This window comes from Cherax quadricarinatus, chromosome 35 (genome assembly GCF_038502225.1).
Source record: "Cherax quadricarinatus isolate ZL_2023a chromosome 35, ASM3850222v1, whole genome shotgun sequence".
NCBI lineage: Eukaryota > Metazoa > Arthropoda > Malacostraca > Decapoda > Parastacidae > Cherax > Cherax quadricarinatus.
In genome coordinates, this window is record NC_091326.1 from 9,012,437 (window position 1) to 9,039,572 (window position 27,136).

General features: G+C 41.7%; 1 protein-coding gene across 5 annotated transcripts in view; it reads left to right on the forward strand.

The window, feature by feature from the left end:
- The window catches only part of sn (fascin domain-containing protein singed), a 218,270-nt gene that overhangs the window by 187,430 nt on the left and 3,704 nt on the right, over nucleotides 1-27,136 (forward strand). For 3 of the 5 annotated variants that reach the window (XM_070091363.1, XM_053785376.2, XM_053785377.2), the window contains exons 2-8: nucleotides 3,552-3,699; nucleotides 15,081-15,181; nucleotides 15,272-15,478; nucleotides 15,572-15,826; nucleotides 15,994-16,144; nucleotides 22,794-22,950; nucleotides 26,264-26,428. In XM_070091363.1, coding sequence (XP_069947464.1) covers nucleotides 3,552-3,699; nucleotides 15,081-15,181; nucleotides 15,272-15,478; nucleotides 15,572-15,826; nucleotides 15,994-16,144; nucleotides 22,794-22,950; nucleotides 26,264-26,428 — 1,184 coding nt within the window. Of the gene's footprint in view, nucleotides 1-48; nucleotides 200-300; nucleotides 391-3,551; nucleotides 3,700-15,080; nucleotides 15,182-15,271; nucleotides 15,479-15,571; nucleotides 15,827-15,993; nucleotides 16,145-22,793; nucleotides 22,951-26,263; nucleotides 26,429-27,136 lie in introns of those variants that run through there. The other 2 variants (XM_053785373.2, XM_053785375.2) reach the window with 2 other exon arrangements.

The following is a 27,136-nucleotide window of genomic DNA, read 5'->3' on the forward strand; positions in this document are numbered from 1 at the left end:
TCTGTAAATTTACAGAATGAAGTATGGGGGAGGGGAGTGATGAAGCATGCGGTTTAGAGGTGGTTTGTGGGTTTGTGAAGAGCAGTTAGGAGACAGTTGTCTGGTGAACAAGCTGGGAGTTAGTGTAGCAGAACAAGCCCGGCTTCCCCAGTCTGCCCTCTGCTGTCTCGCCGCTATGGAGGAAGTCGCTGCTTCTCTGGTTTGTTGCTGTTTATTTGTGACATAATTCCTTATCAAGCAAGGTTGAACAGTCACGAGGTTTATATTGTACATTCATCGAGTTATTATTATTAATAATGGAAGTGTCGAACCCATATGGATCATAGTGTTTTGGGAATGGTGGAACGTAATTCCGAATTTCCTGGATCAATAGTTCTTCACAGGCGGGAGGTATATATTCTGAAAGTGCTTTAATTCTTGTTTTAGGGATTAAATATTCTCGACTAGTTGTGCACGGGTAAAATTCAGCTTTGATTGTCGTATGGTTGGTAACACCTAACAAAACAACCACCTGACACGTAAGTGTGAAATATCTTGGGCTGCTAAGTATGCGAACCGTAATTTCTAAAGTGTGTAAAAGTTGTGGGTCAAGTGCATATTGCCACGTATGTGTTGCAGTACTCGAGAAAGGTGTCTCGGAGCCGATGAAGGAATTGGAGCTACCCTCTTTCCTCGCATCAAGAACTTCCCATTCCCAAGGACGTATGACCCTTACGAATTTAGCGGTCATCCATGGGAGAAATGTAGTGGCAGGTAAAGTTGGTAATGTAGCAGGTTGATCTCGAGCTTCGAGTGGCATCTCTTACAAAAATTACAGAACGCTTGCATGGCACAAAATTTAAATGTTGGGTTCTAGTCATACTTTTTAATTTGTACGTATTCCTGCATTTTCGTTTCTCAGATTATTTGTTTACGGCTTCCATGTACAAAGATATACCAGTTGTGTGCTGTTTGACCCCCGTACGGATTTAGCGCTCCCCTTTGATGTGCTGGACGAGTTATTAAGTCTGAAATCAAACTCAAAGAAAATTTAAATCAAATAGCGTCTTTTAAATTGTTTGAGAAGGCAGTACTGTACAGTATTCTAATAGAAGTACAGGACATATTGTACACTGGTATCAACCAAGCTAAATTTAGGGTATCTTACTGATGCTTAATTCCTCTTGCGGACTGTCTAAAATAATAAATACCATGGGCAGGTAACCTTTGACCTAGCGTGACACTGATTCCTTAAGTATTTGTGAAAGAATGCAAGATATCGAAATAAGATCCATAGTGGTGGTCTTGATACCATGGTAAAATTTACCGACAGTATGTAAAAAGACTCGACGTGGATTGTGGCATTTAATTTGCGTGAAATAAGTTTTTTTAAAATGCCATAATCTGAATATTGTCTTGTTTACTTGTAGGGACAAGTTCAGCGTTTCCTCCTAAATATAATAAAAATGCCAGGCGTTACATGACCCCCACGGGGTTTTGGCGCGTCTGCGTGTAACATATAATGACGTAAAAGTAGTGTAGTAGTCTTGTCTAGACGAGATTTATATAACCAAAATCTTTTCTAGTCTAAACCAGCAGAGGTTCTGTACCTGAGTTTGTATGGATGATGTATATTTTATAAACATAAAGATGTTAAAGGTGCCCAAAAGATTCATTCTGACTTTCGTTATTGTGGTTAAATCAGGATTGTGGAAAAAGAAAAGGTAATTGGTTGTCCTTCTCCTCAAGTGTATATTTGAGGAGGACAAACCCATTACCTTTAATCGACGTTCTCCTACTCACTGGTGGAAAACACTTTTAAAGTCTACCGTAAACCTACCTACAAGAACGATCTACATTTCTTCTTACCATGACACTAGAACTAAGAGGGGTAGTTATTGGCTTCTTTCTGAGAGCCTACAGAATTTCCAGTCTGTAGTTCTTCGAAGAATGCACATGCATCACCCATTCTTTTAGTTGACTACACTTTCCCTTACACTTCATACGTGACTGCATGAAATGTGCGACACGTATCCTCAACAAGACCAACACCATTCAAGTTGAAGAAAGACCTCAAAGTTGCATCGTTTTACCGGTCAGCAACGTTGCTAGTAAAGTTTCAAAAATGTTTGGCAGAAAACTGGCTAAAATTTCTACCAGTTCACCAACTATTAGGAACCTAATACAAAAACCCAAGCATGATTCTGGCACAGGTACAGGAATTTACACTATACCATGTGGGGGGTGTGACAAAGTATATATAGGGGAAACTGCCAGATCTCTGGACATTAGGATCACCGAACACGAAAAATGTGTGCAGAAATGACCGTAAAAACGCGTGTATTCAACATAGGGACGCTGTTGGATACCTCATGAAATTCAGTGAGGCTAAACTAGTGATTAAAGAAGATTTGAGACGGAGAAAATGCATAGAAGCTGCCCTAATTGCCGTCAGTAACACTATAAAGCAAAAGTCCGGTAGTTACAGCATCTCAAAATTGCTAATCAGCAGGATATTACCCATTCTGGAAACTAACATGTCAACAGGTCCCTCTGTAGCATCAGTCTCGCCACCTTAGTTCCATGACTACTACTACCACTACCACCTCTACCCACACGACACTTCACCTGACTCGTGCCACTATATATACTCGTTTTCTTAGTTTTCTCTGTATTAAGACTGAAGAAGCCACTCGTGGCGAAAAGTTTCCTTTAATAAATATCCTGAACTGTACACGTGTCTTTTTCCACATTTCGGTATCACCATACCATTTCCTCTAAATCAGGATTACTTGCAACCATTTTACGCCTGCAAGTATATTCATGGGAAACCTAAACCCACAAGGTTAATTCCGCAAGTAGGTAACTGGGGAGAGCAGCCCCAATTCTTTGGATTAAGAGCCCGTCACAAGCATTAAGGCACTTCGCCCCCCATTCCTCTCATTGAAGGGTATACTTGCAGGAAAGGAAATTCGACCCCCCATTAAGACTGAAATATTTGTAACCTCAACATGGACAATGCTATACAAGAGATTAAAGCTTTTCGCAATTGGTTTCAGCAGGCATGTTACGCAGAAACCCCTTCAAATGAAGCGTCATGATTCTATTCAAAAGAATGAATAGTTCCCCTTCAGATCAAACCTGATTTCGTATCATTCCCCAGGTGTTGTACGACCTCCAACGGGTTCAGCGCTTTCCCATGTATACATAGATGATATATAATATTAATTTGAAGGAACCATTCTTAATTGCATTTCGTTCGGCTTTGCTTACCATGTCTTCAGATTTCGCGTTCTACTTTGAAGACTGTGAAGGTAGACTTCATTGACTGTCTGCTAGTGGTATCGTCTTGAAAGGCTGTGTTCGTGTTTTGATCATTTTTATAGTTGAAACAGTGATTTTTAATGACTGAGGGATGAAAAACTCAAATTCAGAGGCACAAAACGCGTAATTAAATATCAGCGTAAGTTATACTCCTTAGTAACATTAGATGCTTTAATAAGTTTTTATTGTATGAAATAGGTAGTGGTGGTGAGTATGACTTTTAATAGTGAATTGTTTCTGCTCGCCAGATGTCTCGTCTGAATGGCGTGAACGGCTTTAACGGGTGCGAGCTGAACGGCACCACTACCGGCTCGGGCTGCTGGACTATCGGTCTCATCAACGCCAAGGCAAAGTATCTCACTGCAGAGACGTTTGGATTTAAGATAAATGCTAATGGTAAGTTCATGCAGTTTATTTTAAATTAGGGTAATGTAAATCAGACCATTCTATAATTGTTTGAGTAACTTTATTCTCCTTCCCCAGTGATTTTTTTAAGTACTAACTTGACCAATCCTAGCCTGTAGTATATTCTGAGAGCCACAGCCTCCGTGGCCTGGTTCCAGACGCTTGCTTAGATTTGCGCAACTTAGTCACTTAACGTAAGACATTTATTTTTATTTTTTCTTTGGAAGGATAAAGCTTAATTTTTGTTTAATTGGATGTTCTTATTTGTGGGTGGGGGGATAATACAAATTTATGCATTCGCAAAATTATCAGAAAGCGTTCGTATAATCTTAGCATGAAGTACGATGTGTATTTTTTTTTTGTTACAATGGAAGTTTTTTTTTTTTTTTTTGTTAATGAAATGTATGTCAATTATTGCTAAGAAATATGAAATTGATACTAAGCGTACCATCATAAATCTTGTTACTGTCTACATACCCCCTCAGGAACTTTGATATGGCATCACATGCTGGGCAAAACTGCAATAGTTAATCTTCATATCTACCCTACAGAATCGAAAATCGAAATCTCTCTAGTCTCAAGTAAACCTTTTTGTATAGTTTTTTTTTATATATTTTTATTTAAAAAACACAGTATACATGTATGTTATACATAATTGACAAAAACACAGTATAGATGTGTGATATACAAAATTGATTTTAAAACAAGAACCGTGAAAGCTTTATGTAAGACAACAATATATATAACCAAACAGAGAACTATCGGAACATACCTTAAACACCAAATAAATATATAACCAAACCTGACAGTCGTATTCATATTGTGTATGAAATTTTATATACAAAAGAATGTCATATAAACTAAAGCATTGCGCATTCAATGGTGCTATGGACATATAATAATTTATGTACAAAAACAATATCATAGAAACTAAAACATTGCACACTCACTAGTACTTTGGTTATATTAAATAACTATCAGAAAACTACATGACTTGAAATTGAAACCTGGTGTTATTTATTTTTGGTTTTGCATGTATTGAAAAAGGAATCAAAATATATAAAAATCCTTTAATAATTAACATTAAGACTTTACAGATCTTTTTTTTTTTTGTATATTTTTATTAAAACATAGAACAAATATAGTAAGTATAAGAGTAAAATAAAAACCATACTAGATATTACAAAACCTCTAAAACACAATCCTGATACATTTAGAACACCATAGATCATGGCCATATTACAACCATATACATAACCCACAACCATATACATAACCCACAACCATATACATAACCTTCAAACCCTCCTTTACAATACTCATTATTGCCATTGCAGACACAGCTGACACTTCTACCCCCCCCCCCGTATGTACAGTCACCGTTCTATATAACATACATTAATTTCCCTAATGAATGGTCATTGATAACAATTTCTACTAAAATAACCCAACCAACCAACTTCCAAACAAAAACAGTCAGGGTCATTATAAGACATGTAGGAACGAGTCCTACAATCATATATATATGTATACATATACGCATGCATATACACACATGTGTATGTGCACTTATTCATAAGAACAAACTGAATCATACATAGAAATAAATCGCTAAATGACTTGTCTGCAAATAAACTAAAAATATTACATTCAATGATAGAACTATACCTAAGACATTGGTTCCCACAAACACACCTACACACACACAAAGTTAATGTTACCGATTAACACTCGATATATAATAGGACCTTCCATACAAAATAAGGGTATATATAAACCCCATCAAATACTTGTATATTTTCGTACATAGTGCATAAAGTACCCATTCAATACGATAAAAAGAGACGGATGACAAGGCTAAATCTATCATCAGATTGAAAATATATAAAACATAACCTCACAATATTATATAAATCTAAACCTCCTATATCAAATGGTTCTTATGACAATAAGGGAAAAAATCGAAAATCACATACAACTTTTGACTCTGTGATTTTACAAATTCATAAGGTCTACATACTCCGGAGCCCCCAACGGCTCCCTACAAATAAACTTACCCACATCAACCACCTTGCAAACCAATCAACCTTCCTCATCAGGCTTCCAATCACTCAAAGAGGACGCACCACTGAAGAGACCAACCCCTTGCCTCTCACCCCATACCCAAACGGAGTAGATGTTCAACAGTAAGTCCACGATAACCCTCCGGAAAACTAATTACCCACCTTCCCCCATATAATTGTTTATTCCTACATGCTGTCCTATAAAAACTCGCCGCCAACGCTTTTATCCTAATGTTCCCCTCCACCTCCCTCATCCCCCAAGAAACATACAAGTAATCAACTATTACGTATCTGATAGCCCTTCCCACCTCTTTGGGTACCCCTCCCATATCTAACATTAAAGCCCTAAGGGGTGATATGTCCCCCCCCCAATAAAAAGAAAACCCTCTTCAACCACAATCTTACCACCTCCAATGCAGAACAAAAATATACTACATGAAAAGCCGTTTCAACTTCCCCACAAAAACCACATGACGCCTCTCACAAAACCCATTCGTCTTAGCACCTCTTTCGATGCTAACGTCCCCATAAGAAATCTATATACTAATTCCTTCGCTCTTGCCGGTATTCTTAATTTACTAAATTCCACCCATATCACTCTCCAATCATATGTGGGATAAACTGCCATCCCTTGCATTAATTCCTGACGACGACCCACACCCACTAACCGTTTTACCTTGAGTTTTTTAACATTGCATACCTTTAACATAAACCGCAACATATCTTCACACTCCACTAAGTCCCTGCCACCCCACCATTTGCGGATATCCCCCATCACCTCCCCCACCCGAAGACCCCTTTCCCCCGCTGCCCGAATATACCTCTGCTTCACATATAGCGCCTTCACCCTAGACCCTAATGCAATCAATCCCAGTCCTCCCTGCATTACCGCAGTCATTACTACATCTTTGCCCAACCACGCCCTCCCATAACCCCACACATACCTTAAGACTCTTCTTTGCATTTCCATAATATCCTGACTTCGTAATGGGTAAATTTCCGCCACTCCCCACACCTTACTATAAATCAGCGTATTTACCACCACAACCCTTTGATGCAAGGTTACATCCCCGGCCCTTAAACTCCTGAGCCTACTCAAAGCTCTGTCCATTACCATTTCTGAATTAACCCTCCTGCTCTCCTGTGCATCTGCCAAAAACAAAATCCCACAAATCTTTAGCCTATCTACAGTTATCCAACCAAACTCCTCCCCCAAGGTCCCTCCTACCCAAGCGCCTACCTCCAGCAACCGTGATTTCTGCTTATTAACTCTCATCCCCGTAGCATTCCCAAAAATCTCAATTATCCTTCCCACTTTTCTTAAATCTTCTATCTCATTAAGTAAAACAGTTGTATCATCTACATAACCAACAATATTCCCACAATATCCTCCACTCTCCCCCATCCTTCCCATCCCACCATCAACCAGAACATAGAAAGAATTCTGCATACATGCAAAGAGTATTTGGGAGAGTGGACACCCCTGCCTTAAACCCCTCCCCATGCTTACAGAACTACCCAACCTCCCATTTACCTGTACTCTCATTAATGCATTCTCATACAAAGTCCTCACCCATCCAACCACCCTCCCTCCAAAACCCATTCTCACCATACTCTCAATCACAAATTCCCTATCCACATAATCATAAGCTTTCTCCCAATCCAGACCTAGAATACCTACCCTCAAGAAAATCCCGAATACGACCATGACCTACCCGCATACTCCTCCCCGGGATACCAAACTGTCCCCCATGTATCACCGACCCCATGACCTTCTTCAGTCTATTACCCAAAATTTTCGCAAAAACCTTGTAATCCGCGCACATCAAAGATATTGCACGGTAAGCACTCAACTCTCTACCCCCCCTCTTCTTTGGCACCAAAACTATGACACCCGTACTTTGCGATGTGCCCAACTTCCCACTAGTTAACATATGGTCCAATAGCCTAACAAAACTGCCTAATACACCCCCAATGTGTTCTATAAAAATCATTTGGTATACCGTCTATCCCTGGTGTTTTCCCGGTACTCATCCCGAAAACTGCCTCTTCCACCTCACTTATACCAACCTCCAACCCCACTCTATCCTGCTCACTTAAAACGCTATGGAACCCCCCTTCAAAAATACCCTCCCAGGAACCCCCCTCCCTCCAACTCCATTTCTCACCTAAACCAACTATCTGCATAAAGACTCATACTTTCCGTATTGGATAGGACTCGACCCACTGGATACCCTCCCACCCCAGGGCTTGTCTCCAATTGTAGAATGGTGGTTACACTCTGTCGATCCCTAAATTTACGTAAAACATACCCAGACGGCTTATCACCCCACAAAACATCCTCTAACCCCGCCCTAACCCTAATTGCATCAAACCTATCATTGTGTAATTCAGTGATTCTACTCCGCAGACTGTCCATTTCATCCCTCCTACCACCTCCCCCAACATAACAATCTTGCAACTGTCCCTCCAGATAATTTTGCAACCCAAAACGCCACCTCGCCTCTTCTCGTCCCCTTACCTTAAAAAAATTCGCTATTCCAGGTTTGGCCTGCATTTCCCACCAATCTAACAGATCTATCTCCCTGTCCCTAGCCTCCCAAAAAGGCAACCACCAATCACTGAAAAAAGGCCCCTCCCCCTCCTCCTTAAGAAGCCTTACATTTAATTTCCAGTACCCAGAATAAATACGCACCACTCCATCCCACATCAAATCTGCTATTACCGCCCTGTGATCAGAAAACCCCACGTCAAGGGTTTGCACCCTCACAACGTCCATTCCCTGCTTAATGTAGATTCTGTCCAATCGCGCTTCATATCCCCTACAGAGGAACGTGTGCTCCACTAGGTATCCCCCCCTCCCCACCACATCTACAACCCCAATATCTCGCAATACATCCCTCAGAACACTCGACACACAACCCGCCCCTCTCGGTTCGACATCACCACTCCGAATCACACAATTCCAATCACCTCCAATTACTGTTATAGCAGGCAAACCTCTCAAGTGATACATCAGTACCTCCCTGACAAAATCTACTTTTACCCTGGTATTACTAGTTGCTGGCATGTAAACTCCTAAGAAACTTGCTCGACTCTCACCCCAGACACCATCCACCCTCACGACCCTCCCACCCCCCCCCTCTTCCCAGCCAATGACACGCAAGGGGCTGGTCTCCTTTATCGCCACTGCTACCCCACCTTTCAATTGCAAACCACTGGTAACATACATCTGATATCCTTTTAACCTCAACACACAACCAGCCCTATGATTATGCTCTTGCAAAAAGCAAATGTCTACATCAAACCGCCGTAAAAACCACTCCAACCAAACTTTCTTAACCTCAGTCTTAAGTCCATTAACATTAAGCGTGACACTTCTGAAAATTATAGAAGGGGCGGCTTTCCCCTATGCCGCTGGGATTTACTCGCTGCACTTTTCACATTACGTATTCCTTTACCACTCCAGTTATCCTGTGCAGTCACCTCCCCCCTCCCTCTCCCACTGTGCAACTCGGGCGCACCTCTACCACTATGTGGCATCAGCTCCACAACCGCTGCCCATGACTTCTTCCCCGGCCTCTCCCCCGGGGTAATAACCTCGTCTATCTCTGATGCCGCAGTTCTTTTCCTAGAACTTCCACTTACACACATCTCACCCTCAGACGAATCCTCCTGGTGTACCTCCACGGCCACCACATGCTCCAGCCTTTTCTTACTAAAGTCTTTCTCCACAGTTTGTTGTCCCTCCAGCTCTCCAACTTCACATAAACTGAGGGCACCTTCTGCACCGGGCTCCTCCCCATCCAAAAAGTCCTTGATCACATCTGCCAGTAAACCCTCCTGAGTCGAAGCTTCCTGGACAAAAGACTCCTCAGATATCACCTTTGACTCCCCCGACTCCCCTGGGAGAGTGACACACGTCTCCGCCACCGCCACCTCCCGGTCGACCTCCTTGCTCCAGAGATCAGACCTCCGGCCTCCCGAGGCAACAGAGCCAGGCACCAAATCACTAGACTGTTGAATCACAATCGGCGTTTCCAGAATTCGAGGAGCCCGCCTCCTAGGACACTGGGCCGCCATGTGCTCATAAGAGCTACACAGACGACATGTTTTTCTGACCCGCATAGTACACATAAACCTGTGTTCTACAACCGGTCATCGTTACATAGGATGGTATAGGCCTTGTTAAAGACATTTTAAGGGTGTAAGAACCTTCGGGCATTCCTTCATACGGACCATCCCTCCATACCCCCATGGTTGCAGAATGCACTGTCCCATAACTGCGAAAAAACTCCTGTAGGCCATACGCCGTGGCCTCGAAGGGTACATTCCGTACCTTCACCCATGTGAAGTACTTAGAAACATCATGTAACACAACATCCATCGCTGAATTCACTCATGCATTGTTCCTGGTACTGCTCAACAATTCTTGTGTAGAAGCCGGCTCTTAGAAATTTCACGAAGATTCTTGTCAAACCATTAAGAGCGACGCCATATAATTCCTCGTTGGGGATACCATGTGTGTCCCTGATGATGTTAGGGAGAAGTACGTTCATCGTATCTCCACTTAACGTACCACGAACCAGCTCTATGCAGATAGTATTTACTCTTCATACTGTAGGTTCAGCCATTTTGATATCCCAAACTGAGCAGCGCACGTCCTCACTACTCGATGGTTGTTGATGTACTGAGGGAGCTCGCCTGAAGACAGCAGAGGGGTGCCGAGCACAACCGCACTCCACCGTGGTCAGGCAGCGAATGTAATGAAATGTATGTCAATTATTGCTAAGAAATATGAAATTGATACTAAGCGTACCATCATAAATCTTGTTACTGTCTACATACCCCATCAGGAACTTTGATCTGGCATCACATGCTGGGCAAAACTGCAATAGTTAATCTTCATATCTACCCTACAGAATCGAAAATCGAAATCTCTCTAGTCTCAAGTAAACCTTTTTGTATAGTTGCTGGCAAAAACATTTAAGAATAGTACGGCTGACTAGTGATGTAATATCGTGGCGTAACTAAATATGTGTGGAGTAACTAATGCAGTTTCTTTTAACTCTTGACAATACATTTAAATATTTCACCCTACACGGTTTAAATTAATAGAAAATCTTAACCAGGCTGGAATATAAATATAAAATGCACTTTGGCTGCCCGAGACCAAATTTCCCTGGTGACCTATGACTCTGCCACTAAAGACTAGTCTCGTGCAGGATAGATGGCGGTTGCTGCCACCATGACCTACTAAAGGGACAATGGATCCCTCATTTGTGAATGACCTGAGCACCACTGTCTTCTCGCACCCATGATAGTGCCGATACCACTGAACGGATGGTCTAAGACCAGTGTTGGGAGACTTTTTTTTTTTTTTTTTTTTTTTTTTTTTTTTTTTTTTTTTTTTTGTCTAGTCTAAGGTAATAGCCTATCGGCCAGGCTCTTGTAGTCTTGAGTTGTCAACATCCTGACTGATGGGGTACGTCTTGCAGGAACTTGTCTGGTCAGCTTGCTGATTTCCAGCCTTTTTATATTTTTTATATTATCACACCGGCCGATTCCCACCAAGGCAGGGTGGCCCGAAAAAGAAAAACTTTCACCATCATTCACTCCATCACTGTCTTGCCAGAAGGGTGCTTTACACTACAGTTTTTAAACTGCAACATTAACACCCCTCCTTCAGAGTGCAGGCACTGTACTTCCCATCTCCAGGACTCAAGTCCGGCCTGCCGGTTTCCCTGAATCCCTTCATAAATGTTACTTTGCTCACACTCCAACAGCACGTCAAGTATTAAAAACCATTTGTCTCCATTCACTCCTATCAAACACGCTCACGCATGCCTGCTGGAAGTCCAAGCCCCTCGCACACAAAACCTCCTTTACCCCCTCCCTCCAACCCTTCCTAGGCCGACCCCTACCCCGCCTTCCTTCCACTACAGACTGATACACTCTTGAAGTCATTCTGTTTCGCTCCATTCTCTCTACATGTCCGAACCACCTCAACAACCCTTCCTCAGCCCTCTGGACAACAGTTTTGGTAATCCCGCACCTCCTCCTAACTTCCAAACTACGAATTCTCTGCATTATATTCACACCACACATTGCCCTCAGACATGACATCTCCACTGCCTCCAGCCTTCTCCTCGCTGCAACATTCATCACCCACGCTTCACACCCATATAAGAGCGTTGGTAAAACTATACTCTCATACATTCCCCTCTTTGCCTCCAAGGACAAAGTTCTTTGTCTCCACAGACTCCTAAGTGCACCACTCACTCTTTTTCCCTCATCAATTCTATGATTCACCTCATCTTTCATAGACCCATCCGCTGACACGTCCACTCCCAAATATCTGAATACGTTCACCTCCTCCATACTCTCTCCCTCCAATCTGATATTCAATCTTTCATCACCTAATCTTTTTGTTATCCTCATAACCTTACTCTTTCCTGTATTCACCTTTAATTTCCTTCTTTTGCACACCCTACCAAATTCATCCACCAATCTCTGCAACTTCTCTTCAGAATCTCCCAAGAGCACAGTGTCATCAGCAAAGAGCAGCTGTGACAACTCCCACTTTGTGTGTGATTCTTTATCTTTTAACTCCACGCCTCTTGCCAAGACCCTCGCATTTACTTCTCTTACAACCCCATCTATAAATATATTAAACAACCACGGTGACATCACACATCCTTGTCTAAGGCCTACTTTTACTGGGAAAAAATTTCCTTCTTTCCTACATACTCTAACTTGAGCCTCACTATCCTCGTAAAAACTCTTCACTGCTTTCAGTAACCTACCTCCTACACCATACACTTGCAACATCTGCCACATTGCCCCCCTATCCACCCTGTCATACGCCTTTTCCAAATCCATAAATGCCACAAACACCTCTTTAGCCTTATCCAAATACTGTTCACTTATATGTTTCACTGTAAACACCTGGTCCACACACCCCCTACCTTTCCTAAAGCCTCCTTGTTCATCTGCTATCCTATTCTCCGTCTTACTCTTAATTCTTTCAATTATAACTCTACCATACACTTTACCAGGTACACTCAACAGACTTATCCCCCTATAATTTTTGCACTCTCTTTTATCCCCTTTGCCTTTATACAAAGGAACTATGCATGCTCTCTGCCAATCCCTAGGTACCTTACCCTCTTCCATACATTTATTAAATAATTGCACCAACCACTCCAAAACTATATCCCCACCTGCTTTTAACATTTCTATCTTTATCCCATCAATCCCGGCTGCCTTACCCCCTTTCATTTTACCTACTGCCTCACGAACTTCCCCCACACTCACAACTGGCTCTTCCTCACTCCTACAAGATGTTATTCCTCCTTGCCCTATACACGAAATCACAGCTTCCCTATCTTCATCAACATTTAACAATTCCTCAAAATATTCCTTCCATCTTCCCAATACCTCTAACTCTCCATTTAATAACTCTCCTCTCCTATTTTTAACTGACAAATCCATTTGTTCTCTAGGCTTTCTTAACTTGTTAATCTCACTCCAAAACTTTTTCTTATTTTCAACAAAATTTGTTGATAACATCTCACTCAGTCTCTCATTTGCTCTCTTTTTACATTGCTTCACCACTCTCTTAACTTCTCTCTTTTTCTCCATATACTCTTCCCTCCTTGCATCACTTCTACTTTGTAAAAACTTCTCATATGCTAACTTTTTCTCCCTTACTACTCTCTTTACATCATCATTCCACCAATCGCTCCTCTTCCCTCCTGCACCCACTTTCCTGTAACCACAAACTTCTGCTGAGCACTCTAACACTACATTTTTAAACCTACCCCATACCTCTTCGACCCCATTGCCTATGCTCTCATTAGCCCATCTATCCTCCAATAGCTGTTTATATCTTACCCTAACTGCCTCCTCTTTTAGTTTATAAACCTTCACCTCTCTCTTCCCTGATGCTTCTATTCTCCTTGTATCCCATCTACCTTTTACTCTCAGTGTAGCTACAACTAGAAAGTGATCTGATATATCTGTGGCCCCTCTATAAACATGTACATCCTGAAGTCTACTCAACAGTCTTTTATCTACCAATACATAATCCAACAAACTACTGTCATTTCGCCCTACATCATATCGTGTATACTTATTTATCCTCTTTTTCTTAAAATATGTATTACCTATAACTAAACCCCTTTCTATACAAAGTTCAATCAAAGGGCTCCCATTATCATTTACACCTGGCACCCCAAACTTACCTACCACACCCTCTCTAAAAGTTTCTCCTACTTTAGCATTCAAGTCCCCTACCACAATTACTCTCTCACTTGGTTCAAATGCTCCTATACATTCACTTAACATCTCCCAAAATCTCTCTCTCTCCTCTGCATTCCTCTCTTCTCCAGGTGCATACACGCTTATTATGACCCACTTCTCGCATCCAACCTTTACTTTAATCCACATAATTCTTGAATTTACACATTCATATTCTCTTTTCTCCTTCCATAACTGATCATTTAACATTACTGCTACCCCTTCCTTTGCTCTAACTCTCTCAGATACTCCAGATTTAATCCCATTTATTTCCCCCCACTGAAACTCTCCTACCCCCTTCAGCTTTGTTTCGCTTAGGGCCAGGACATCCAACTTCTTTTCATTCATAACATCAGCAATCATCTGTTTCTTGTCATCCGCACTACATCCACGCACATTTAAGCAACCCAGTTTTATAAAGTTTTTCTTCTTCTCTTTTTTAGTAATTGTATACAGGAGAAGGGGTTACTAGCCCATTGCTCCCGGCATTTTAGTCGCCTCATACGACACGCATGGCTTACGGAGGAAAGATTCTTTTCCACTTCCCCATGGACAATAGAAGAAATAAAAAAAGAACAAGAGCTATTTAGAAAAAGGAGAAAAACCTAATGTATGTATATATATATATGCATGTGCGTGTCTGTGAAGTGTGACCAAAGTGTAAGTAGGAGTAGCAAGATATCCCTGTTATCTTAGCGTGTTTATGAGACAGAAAAAGAAACCAGCAATCCTACCATCATGCAAAACAGTTACAGGTTTTTGTTTCACAGTCATCTGGCAGGACGGTAGTACTTCCCTGGGTGGTTGCTGTCTACCAACCTACTACCTAGCCTTTATGGTAATATTTCTTGTTTCCTACGAGGAGGTTCAAGAATTTACCTCTGATTAAATGTTCTTATTTTGTTTAAAAAGTTATTTACCACATTTGTATCTGTTGTGCTCGCAGTTGAGAGCAAGAACGTGGTAATTAGTGGATGTAGCAGTGATATTTGCTTTTTTGTCTGTCAGGAGTGTCACTTAAAAAGAAACAGCTGTGGACCTTGGAACCCGCCGAGAAAGACCTCATTGCCTTCAAGTCTCACCTTGATAAATACATCTCCGTGGACCAAGTAAGACGGCACACTATTAATTGTCATTGTAATTAATGTATTTCTTATAAGGTTTAAGCATTTCATTGTTTAACGTGTCTAATCTTGCAGTACGGTAATGTGACTTGTGAGAGCGAAGAGAGGGAAATGTCATGCATGTTCGAGGTGTCTGTGACCGACGACGAGCACGGGCGGTGGGCATTGCGCAACGTGTCTCGAGGCTACTTCCTAGGCGCTGGCGGCGACAAGCTTATCTGTAGTGCCAAGGTGCCTACGGACGCTGAGCTGTGGACTATACACCTTGCTGCCAGGCCACAAGTAAGTTTTATATCATTAACATGCATGTTGTCATACCTGGTTTGTTGCCGATACAGCTCTAAAAGGACTTTGCTCTAAACTTTTGTGGTACAGGTGAACCTCAGGTCGCTAGGGCGTAAGCGATATGCCCACCTGAACGAGGAGGGAACGGAGATTGAGGTAGACGCTAATGTTCCATGGGGAGAAGATACACTGTTCACACTAGAATTCAGAGACAACAAATACGCCATCCATACCACTAACAATAAGTACTTGTCTATGGACGGTAAGCTGGTGGCAGATTGCAGCCGGGAGTGCCTCTTCTGCCTGGAGTACCATCATGGCTCCTTAGCCCTTAGAGATTACCAGGTCAGTCCCTCCTTGATAGTTCTAACGACATGCCAAACCATTAATAATTTTCACTCTTGATTTTATAAAGAAAATGAATTCTGTAGTTTAACCTGAAATAAGTCTTTTAAAATACTTCGTGGGTAGATGTAGTTAGTATTTATCATATTTGTAATTGACCTAAACAGGGCCAATACCTGAGCCCCATTGGATCTCGCGCTGTGCTCAAGACTCGCTCCAATACAGTTACAAAGGACGAGCTGTTCGCCCTGGAGGATTCTCTTCCCCAGGCTTCCTTCAGCGCGCTCCTCAACGCCAGATACGTCTCCGTCAAACAAGGTGAGAACACCCACAAAACATTCAAACGTTAAGCTAATGCAACAATTTTTAATTGTCTTGGCTGGTCTTCTAACTTTTTGGTTTGTTTACTGTTGAAAGTAAATAAGTCTTAATCAAGTGTCACATTTACCAACGTGTCGGGTTTTGTAAAAAATTTATTCACACGGCATGCATAGTAAATGTCTGCAGCTCAGGACACGTCAATCTCATGGCTGCATAATCCTTCTCTCATCCACCTACCTGAGCCATCCATAACTTTATGCAGGGATAACTAGCAATTAGTAGCAGCAGCGTTGGCATATTTTTGTATAATTGCTAGTTTTTGGTTTAGGATCCGTAAAGGGGGGGGGGGTGCAATGATGCTGGTGAAGGGCTATTGATCAAATGAATAGCAGCTCTCCTTTGATTACCTCCCATTCCCCAGTGCTTCTAATTAGTTTGGCAGCTATTTTCTAGTCATTATACCTGCTTGCTTGTAATAGATAAGAACTCGTTCAGTTAGTTTTTAGGGCAATTTAAGCTTTAATAGAAACATTGTATTAAATTGCATAGTGCGACCTTGTCCTATTAAATGAATGGGAACTCCACTATTTTCCCTTTCGTTCCAATTATACCTTTTCATTTATGATTTACAGCTAAATTACTAGACTTTGAGTCAGTAATAGGAGTTATCTATAACTTGCCTGTCACAAATATGGTGTGTAATGAGTTTGAGTATCTCGGCTTATCGGTAAGTCGTGTACATTACTATGAGCAAAAAAGTCATCTGAAGATTCACTCTTCCCTCAAAATAAAAACGTTAATCAGTTTATGAATATAGGTCTAATAGATAATTTTACGCATTTTAAGGTTAGGTTGCATAACTGTACACAGTTTATCAGCTGCCAGCAGTATTGAATTGATCTGCAGCGTGATTTGCAAAATTAGACACATGTGCAACTCTTGGGTATCTTTATTGAGGAAACGTTTCGCCACAGTGGCTTCATCAGTCCATACAACGGAGAATCTTGAACAGGAGGAGAATGAGGTAATCAGTCCCTCAACCTTGAGTCGATGTGGTCAGTCCATCAATCTTGAACAGAATACGGCATATGTGCGGAGAAGCAGCTTATAAACCGTAGGCAGGAGAGGTGCAGCAGTCGTAGGTGGTGTCACATTTGTCCAGTGTGGAAGTAGGTCGTGCCCAAGGGCTAGGCAAGCGAAGAATTCCCACGTATTAAGATCCCAAGAAGTTGCAGTGTCTGACAGGATTGTAGATGTGGCGTGACTGGACTGGTGGCAGTCCCCAACGTTAGTGAGCAGATGTGATGGAACTATAGTGGTTAGGTCTGTCACCTGCAAAGTTGGCGACTTTAGTTCGCACCAATTGAAGCGGAACCTTATATTTTAAGAAGACAAGGTAATTATCATTAAACGTATTAGTACGGTTATCAAAGTAAGGAACGAATGCTAGGAAAGTATGAGGACACTGGTGGTCTGGTATGTGTACATGTCTATTAAAAAAATATGTACAGTGGACCTGAAATGATCAACTAAGTTTGTGATTCTCTCTAGACTGATTTTTTTTCTCCTAGTTAGGTTTAAAGCTTATGTGGTGAACGCCGGTTTTGAGGCTGAAATTCGCCTGCGCATTAACAGTAAAAAAAAAAAAGTTACTCATAAAATATGACTTATGAACTGCATACGCGAATATACACACGAACACCTCGGTATATTTATCAACTAGTCTCTCCTTTTGAGACTTGGTTTCTTTTCGCATTTTATAGTGAAAATATATTTTTGTAAGAATCTTAGAAAATTGTTCATAACGCTTGGTTTTTTTTTAATCTGAACGGGTGTAAGAACCAACATTAACAATCGACTTTTAGAGTTTTTTTCTTTTACCAATTTAGTTAAAAAAAATAGAAAAAAAAAACTTATTTGGTCACTGCTTATTAGTCTTCCAGCAGTTGGTGATTCTGGGTTTTAATAGTGACATGTAATGTGGATTGTGGGTAATTGTGTTAAAAGTAAATTTAATGGTCTTGAAGTTTACGTTTCACAGATATTAAAATGGGTGGACTGCTAATATCAACAGCATGGTATCCTTTAAGGAATTAAGCCGGTCCGCAAGAGTAGAAAAACTCTAAACGTAACGGGTATAAATCGTAGATAAATATTAATTTGCTAGGATATTTTAAGTGCATTTAGTGTAAATGAAAAGAAAAATTAAAGTTTCAGTGTGCCAAGTGGGATGGATGTTTTACTATTTTAGAATTAATGGTATGGATTTAGATCAAATTCAAGGCTTTAGAGACCTCGAACAGAAGTGTTGAGTGATTGGTTTTGGAGAGTGTAGCACCGGCGAATAACAAAAAAAAAGTGTAGCAAGATGTGCAAGTCAGCGTACTGAATGACAACGAGGCATGTACGTAGCGTTGTTGGCCGACCTGCTGCCTCATCAGTCAGTCGGTGGTGGCGGCGGCGGCGAGGCAAGCCACCACAAGCCTCCCTACAGAATAAATTACATTTTGTAAATTTTAAATCTTAACTAGAAGAAAGTTAGTCTTTAAGTGATTTACTGGCTTGCAAATCAAAATATATACTTCAGAAAGGAAACTGATATAAAAAAAAAATTTCAGCTATCTTGGTGGAAGTTAAGAATTTCTTAGGTCATGGAATATCTGATTTGTACGTACACAAAGGCTGTCCATGACAAGGGTGAGCTTTACAATTTTTTCCCATTAAATTTGTTGCGGGTGAATTGATGGTTTTGTGGTAACGAATCAGACCAGAAAACTTGCATAAAATTAAGGTTGACATTTAAGGTCGGGGGACACAAGGGGAAGACATAACTTGTCTGTCTTCCAAACACGCGTGTTTGGAAGAATATCAGCATCATAATGATAGTCACGCACGTACGTACGTTCCTTGTGTGTTAATCAGCGTGTGGAAAACGTATAAACATAAGCGGATCAACTTGAGATGAACCTTGTTAGCAGTGTACATGCTATGGAATATGTACTTATAAAATAGACAAACCAATAATGCCGCGAATTATAATATTTAAAGGATTTTTAATGTAATTGCTGTTATATCGACCATACTAGTTTCCCAAAATGCTTGTCATGAGGGATAAAATCTAAGAAAGCTAACTCAACATAAATAACATTTTTAGATAAAACTGATAACGTATACACAGTTATGTAATGTTATTTGAAAACAATGAGAGATCAGAACAAATAATCAGAGGCGCAGCCCTGGGGAGGGAGGGCGTAAAAGCCTCTTAGAGGCAAATGAATATTTTTTCATTTAATGACATTGTCCTTATTACAAAACCACGATAGTGTACGAAATTTTGTATATATTGAAAACAGTACGTCTTAAGATTTTTTTTCAGACTTATTTTTTAACCCCCCCCCCCCATCCCTACTAAGATTATCCTGGCTGCGCTGCTGGAACTGGGAGCCAGTAATCTATTTAAATACTAGGAAAGCTTTAGAGTACTGAATATGAAGACCAAAAAGGCACAGTACCGCGACTGGAACAATACACGGATAACCGCACATAAGAGTGGGAGTGCTAAACCAGTAGGGATTATGCAACGCCTGTGGGGGGGGGGTGGATATGGAAGGCATTCAGGCTTAATTCCGGGAACTGGTGCACGGATCAAATTCCCTAGTTGATGGTCCAAATCGGACCGAAACGTAATCATAAGGTTCATTCTCTTATGTGCGGGTTATTTGTGTATGGTACTGAATATTATGTACGGGACTTGGGTGTTTTGATCTCATTAAACTAGAGTTGCCACTAGACTCGTCTGTCAATTGAGGATCGGCCACACTAGTCAGGTTCTGCCTCCCTCGTTTAATTTGTGGCGTGCATTTGCCTGGAACATACTTTAAATGCCCATAACTTACACCTTTCAATAATTTGTAGTACTTTTTATAATTACCGGGGTCTGTAGGTGTCTGGGAATTTTACAGGTGTTTTTGACGAGCGATTTAATAGGATTTTTTTTTACATTGTTTTAACATGGTACAATAGTATGTTTATTCAGGCTAGTTTTGTTTACTTTTATTTTAACTGCACAGAAAACTGAATAATCTACACGGTCAGTGAGCTTAATTTGCTGTAAAAGTAAAGCTGCCGACTAGCATTTTTTTTCTTCGGTTACCTGGAGTTTACCTGGAGAGTTCCGGGGGTCAACGCCCCCGCGGCCCGGTCTGTGACCAGGCCTCATGGTGGATCAGAGCCTGATCAACCAGGCTGTTACTGCTGGCTGCACGCAAACCAACGTACGAGCCACAGCCCGGCTGATCAGGAACCGACTTTAGGTGCTTGTCCAGTGCCAGCTTGAAGACTGCCAGGGGTCTGTTGGTAATCCCCCTTATGTATGCTGGGAGGCAGTTGAACAGTCTCGGGCCCCTGACACTTATTGTATGGTCTCTTAACGTGCTAGTGACACCCCTACTTTTCATTGGGGGGGATGTTGCATCGTCTGCCAAGTCTTTTGCTTTCGTAGTGAGTGATTTTCGTGTGCAAGTATTTTTACGGCTGAATTATATGCCATTCTTGTAGCACTTACCCGTATTGCATCTATGCCTGTCACCATTTGTGGTCGTCTCAGACTCCCTTAGTGCTTTATAGGCTATATGTAAATTTGATACACCTCTCCCCCTAGTTCTTTGTATCCAACTTCGGTTATGCCGCATCTCTACTAAGCACAGATTTTTTTTGTTGGGTCCCTGGTCATGTTGATGTACAGGGTGATGAACAGGCACACTGCTGTGCAGTCAGCAGTACATGACCTCCCAGTTTCATAAAGGTGTTCCATTCACAGACTAATTTGCTGTAATTGGTACCCACCTTCGCACCCATTGGCAACAACCTTGTCTGATCTGCTCCATAAACTTCATTCTATTAAATAACAAAAAAAGGCACAATACCGTGACTGGAACAATACACAAATAACCCGCACATGGAAGAGAGGAGCTTACGACGACGTTACGGTCCGACTTGAACCATTTACAAAGTCATACTAATGAGGTTAGGTTAGGTTCGTCAGGAAACAGGACAAATGTTTCCTGACGCGGGTCTTAGTCAGATGATGACCCGCCTTTGGAGCTTTTGGTCATCTGACCGAGGCCTTCCGCTGGCTTACCGGTCCACCCCTTTAAAAATTATGGTCATTTATCATCTACTAATGAGGAGAGCAGGATGGGTATATATAGGCAGGAGGTGGTAGTGGTAGTAGTGTGGTAGTGGAGATGGAAGGAAGTAGTGGGGAGGTAGTGAGAGTAGGAGGGGGCCAAATACATGTACTAAGAAAGAGGAGCACTGCAAGAACACCGAGGGGGGGGGGGAACAAAAAATACAATAAATGAATAGAGAAGGAACAAATACACAGGGCAGAAGAAAGAAAAACCCAAAGGAGAAAAGGGGAGGAGAAGAAGAAAGGAGGAATCAGGTTAGGTCACGAGTGTTCTTAAGTTTGGAGCATTTTACAATGTAGTGGGAGAGGAAGGCATCTACAGAGATGAAGCTGGGACTAAGATTCATATAAGGAAAGTTGTGTATTAGGGAGGATTCAACCAGACGGCGACTGTTAAAGTTGGAAGTAGGAAAGACAATTTTAGCAGAAGACCAGTCAATAGGATGGCTGTGATCTCTGATGTGACAGAAAAGAGCATTGTTAGTATCGGCAAGCCTAACACTTTTTGTGCTCCCTAAGTCTGTCAGAAAGAGATTGGACAAGTTGGACCGAAACGTCGTCATAAGCTCCCCTTCTGTGTGCAGGTTGTTTGTTTCATTCTATTAAACCGAGTATAGGTTTCTGACCGTCTTGTCATCAATGTAGAGGTTGGGAAACTACGCTCAACCTTCTCATCGGCCACACTTAGTCTTACTCACTGGTATCTCGTGGAGAAGTGCTGTGGTCCTCTATGAGAATTGTCAGGTTCCAGCGTGTTCGCCACATTCTGTTTGACTGCCCCCACTATCAACAAGCACGCAGAATTCACCTCCACCGTCGTCTCCACTACTGCCCCCTCTACCTTCCTTTCTTGCTGATGGACCCTCTTTTTATCCAGACTCTCTTATTGACTTTTTGACAAATTGATTTACTACACAAACTCTTACGATGCCTCTAGCACTCCCCTCAGTCCTTTTTACCTCAATCTCTTGCTACCCTCTATACTATCCGCTGCCCCACTGCACTACAAAACCTAATAATCATCGCTTTCCCTCTTGCTACCCAATTTCCTTGCATCCTTCCCTGCCCTGCTGTGCTGTATAACCCTTGTGGTTTAGTGCTTTTTTTATTATAATGCAGTAGTCTGGGCAGCATCAAGGAAGTTCTACTTAATGTGATATTCTGCATACCACACCTTTACCCATTCTGATAAAGAAGACTTTTTAGATCTGTTTGATTCTGAGTTAGTTTGCTTAATATGTGCATTCCTTGAACCTAAGAGTTGGAGCTCTTTTCTTGGTTTAATCCTTAGATGCTGTTTGATGTTTACCTTGTGAATATAATAGTTGCTAGCAACAGGATGCCTGTAGTTATTAATTATAACTATTGAACTCTCGATGAATCTTTACAGAAATAATTTTTACCATATTAAGGGTAACTTAATAATGGTACTGATTTTAAAATTTTCATGTGCAGGTGTGGATGTAACAGCTAACCAGGAAGAGATATCTGACCATGAGAAGTTCCAGTTGGAGTATGATGGAGCCACAAAGCGATGGTATGTGCGTACCATGCAGGACAAGTACTGGACGTTAGAGGCTGGTGGAGGTATTCAGGCAAATGCTACAAAGCCGTGAGTACTGTTTGTTTTCTGTCTTTACTGTTGATTTTATAATGTATAGCATGTGTGTTTTTTCAGAGTGAAAAATTTTAGTTTTACTTTAAATGTTTTGTAAAGCACCATTGTATCTAGTCATTTGGAGTAATGTTGACTAATACCTTTCATTGTGGGTAGGGAATATGTAACACATGATGATCCTAATGAGCCCTGCACACCATGCATGGCTTACCAGGATATATCTGGCTGCCCTCTTTCTATGCACCTTTTGGTGCGCTGCTGAATATACAGTGGAACCCCTCGGTTATTGGCCGTAATCCGTTCCAGAAGGTCGGCCTAAAACTGAAATGGCCGAAAACCGAAATATTTCCCATAAGAATTAACCCTTTGACTGTCGCGGCCGTATATATACGTCTTACGAGGTACCGTGTTTGACGTATATATACTCATAAATTCTAGCGGCTTCAAATCAAGCAGGAGAAAGCTGGTAGGCCCACATATGAGAGAATGGGTCTGTGTGGTCAGTGTTTACCTGGAGAGAGTTCCGGGGGTCAACGCCCCCACGGCCTGGTCTGTGACCAGGCTGCCTGGTGGATCAGAGCCTGATCAACCAGGCTGTTACTGCTGGCTGCACGCAAACCAATGTACGAGCCACAGCCCGGCTAGTCAGGAACCGACTTTAGGTGCTTGTCCAGTGCCAGCTTGAAGACTGCCAGGGGTCTGTTGGTAATCCCCCTTATGTATGCTGGGAGGCAGTTGAACAGTCTCGGGCCCCTGACACTTATTGTATGGTCTCTTAACGTGCTAGTGACACCCCTGCTTTTCATTGGGGAGATGTTGCATCGTATGCCAAGTCTTTTGCTTTCGTAGCGAGTGATTTTCGTGTGCAAGTTCGGTACTAATCCCTCTAGGATTTTCCAGGTGTATATAATCATGTATCTCTCCCGCCTGCATTCCAGGGAATACAGGTTTAGGAACCTCAACCGCTCCCAGTACCTAACCTAACCTAACCCCTTTCTGCAGGCTACTTAGCCTACAGTGGAAACGTTAAATACTCTCCAAAACCCAGGCCCCTGCATACTAGGGCTTTACAAATAAACATGAGAGCACCAGAAAATACACAATAGAATACACTAAAAAAAAAAAAATTACCAAAATTACCGACTCAAACTACCACCCAAACATGATGACTTCACCCCATGACCACCTGTCTGGTACTGAACTAAACATGCCTCATCTGCTCCTGTCTCCTGGCCACTAACTGGCTGGGAATACACATTCAGATTCAGTACAGACCCGGAAAATGACATATGGAGAGTTATTTCTTATATAAATTTTACTGTACTACACTGCATAACATAAACGAAAAACAGTTAGCGGGAGATAGTGTTGCGGAGGGGATAATTTGTGAAAAGGCTAGGCAGTTGCATGCGGATCTCATGAAGAAAATGCCTGCAATGAGTGCTGCTGTTAGTGAATTTAAGGCTAGCAAAAGCTGGTTCGGGAGATTCAAGAAGCGAAGTGGCATACAGTGTGGTAAGGCATGGCTAGGCTGCAAGTTCAGGCAAATGTATGGCCAGAGAATTCGCTGGTGAATTAAAGGAGTATGTAGAAGCTGAAGGATTCCTTCCCCAACAAGTATTCAGTCGTGATGAAACAGGCCTCTTTTGGAAGAAAATGCCAGAGGACCTACATTACGCAGGAGGAAGAGGCACTGCCAGGACACAAGCCTATGAAGGATAGGCCAACTTTCTTGTTCTGTGGTGACACTAGTGGGGATTTCAAAGTGAAGCCTTTACTGGTGTATCACTGAAAATCCCAGTGTTCAAGAAAAACAGTCATGAAGAGTAAATTGTGTGTGATGTGGAAGGCTAACAATAAGGCATGGGTCACACGGCTAATTTTCCTTGAGTGGGTCAATGAAGTGTTTGGCTCAAGTGTGAAGAAATACCTCCAGGAAAATAAACTGCCACTCGAGTGCCTCCTGGTAATGGACAATGCTCCTGCTCATCCTCCAAACTTGGAAGACCAATTGTTTGAGGTTAGTTTCATCACAGTGAAGTTCTTGCCTCCTAATACCACTCCTCTCATTCAGCCCATGGACCAGCAGGTCATTTCAAGCATCAAAAAACTACACCAAAGCAGTGTTTCAAAGGTGCTTTGAAGTGACCTTGGACACTGAATTGACCCTAAGAGGGTTCTGGAGGAATCTCTTCAATATCCTCAGTTGCATAACCCTTATTGACAAGGCTTGGCAGGAAGTGAACTCTGCTTGAAGAAAATTGTGGCCAGAATGTGTCCTCGAGAAGGATTTTTAAGGGTTAGAGGCTGACCCTGATGACCCAGTGCGTATTGTGGAATATATTGTCTCTTTGGGGAAGTCCATGGGGTTGGATGTGAGGGTCCAGGATGTGAAAGAGTTGGTGGAGGACCACAGGGAAGAGCTAACCACTGAAGAGGTGCAAGACCTTCAACTGGAACAGCAATAGATTGCAGCTGAGGAAATTTCTTCAGAGGAGGAAGAGAGGGGAGAATGTGCCTTTTTTCAGTGATTAAGGACATTTGTGCAAAATGGAGTGAGGTGCAAAGTTTTCTGGAGAATTTGTTAGGGTGATAATTCTCCACAAAACTTTGCACAAATGTCCTTAATCACTGAAGAAGGCACATTCTCCCCTCTTCCTCTGAAGAAATTTCCTCAGCTGCAATCTATTGCTGTTCCAGTTGAAGGTCTTGCACCTCTTCAGTGGTTAGCTCTTCCCTGTGGTCCTCCACCAACTCTTTCACATCCTGGACCCTCACATCCAACCCCATGGACTTCCCCAAAGAGACAATATATTCCACAATACGCACTGGGTCATCAGGGTCAGCCTCTAACCCTTAAAAATCCTTCTCGAGGACACATTCTGGCCACAATTTTCTTCAAGCAGAGTTCACTTCCTGCCAAGCCTTGTCAATAAGGGTTATGCAACTGAGGATATTGAAAAGATAACTCCAGAACCCTCTTAGGGTCAATTCAGTGTCCAAGGTCACTTCAAAGCACCTTTGAAACACTGCTTTGGTGCATTGAAGATTGACCTCAGGAAGCACATGCATATGAGCAGGAGGAATGAACCCTAAAACAATAAAAAGAAGTCACTGTAAAAGTGGGAAATTGAATAGACAAAGGTCAGTGTATAGCGTAACCAAAAAAAAAAAAACTGTTTCCATTTTTCCCCATGGTACTAGATCCATTGTAAACTCATTTCCCAGGAGTGCATTATTAATGTGATTATTTAAGTTCAGTAGTTTAAAGTGACAATTTCCTTAATATTGCTTTTTTTTTTTTCAGGACTTCCAATGCCCTTTTCAATTTCCAGTGGCAGCCAGATGGCTCTGTTGCTTTCCAGGCAAATAATGGAAAGTACATTGCTACAAAGAAGTCTGGTCATTTGTTTGCCAATGCTGATTCACCAGATGATGGAAGTGCTCGTTTCTACTTCTATTTGATAAACAGGTTTGTTTTTCGTGTAAATATTTGTTCTAATTTTTTTAAGATTATTTGCAGGTGTGTAATTACCATATACAGCCTCTCTTCACTTAAAACGACGGAGTTTTGTTCCTAAGACCACATCGGTAAATAAATTCATCACCAAGTGAGCAAGTGAGGAGCAGACTAGATAATGATAGTAGGTTTTTCAATATCTTTGATATTGTTTTAAAGTCACCTTTGCACCATTTATAACATTTCTGGTATGTTTTTAATGTTTGTAGAGTAGTGTATTGTATGTATTGTAATCAGAATAGAAGAAATAAATTCTTAATATACATTATTTAGGTATGCATACTGGTCAGAGAGCCCGTTGCAAGTCTGAGTCATCGGTAAACGAGTACATCAGTAAGTGAGGAGAGGCTGTATATGGAAAAGACTGTTGCACCTTGCTGAGTAGTTATACCATGGCTTCAATAGTCTCCATAATGTAATATTCATTTTCTTCAATGTAGTATGGCACTCAGGTTACTATAAAGCGGGAGCCCCCTCAAGGAGGTCCTTGATGCTGGTGAAGGAGCTTTTCATCCAATAAATTGGACTTTTTATTCCCTTTCTTGGGTTGAACCTGTTTGCCTTGCATTACTCAGGCACAGTATGATCCATTTGAGTTTAGTACTTCCCTTAAATATAATATGGAGCAGGGGAGGGGTACTTTGCCAGGAAAGGAAGGGT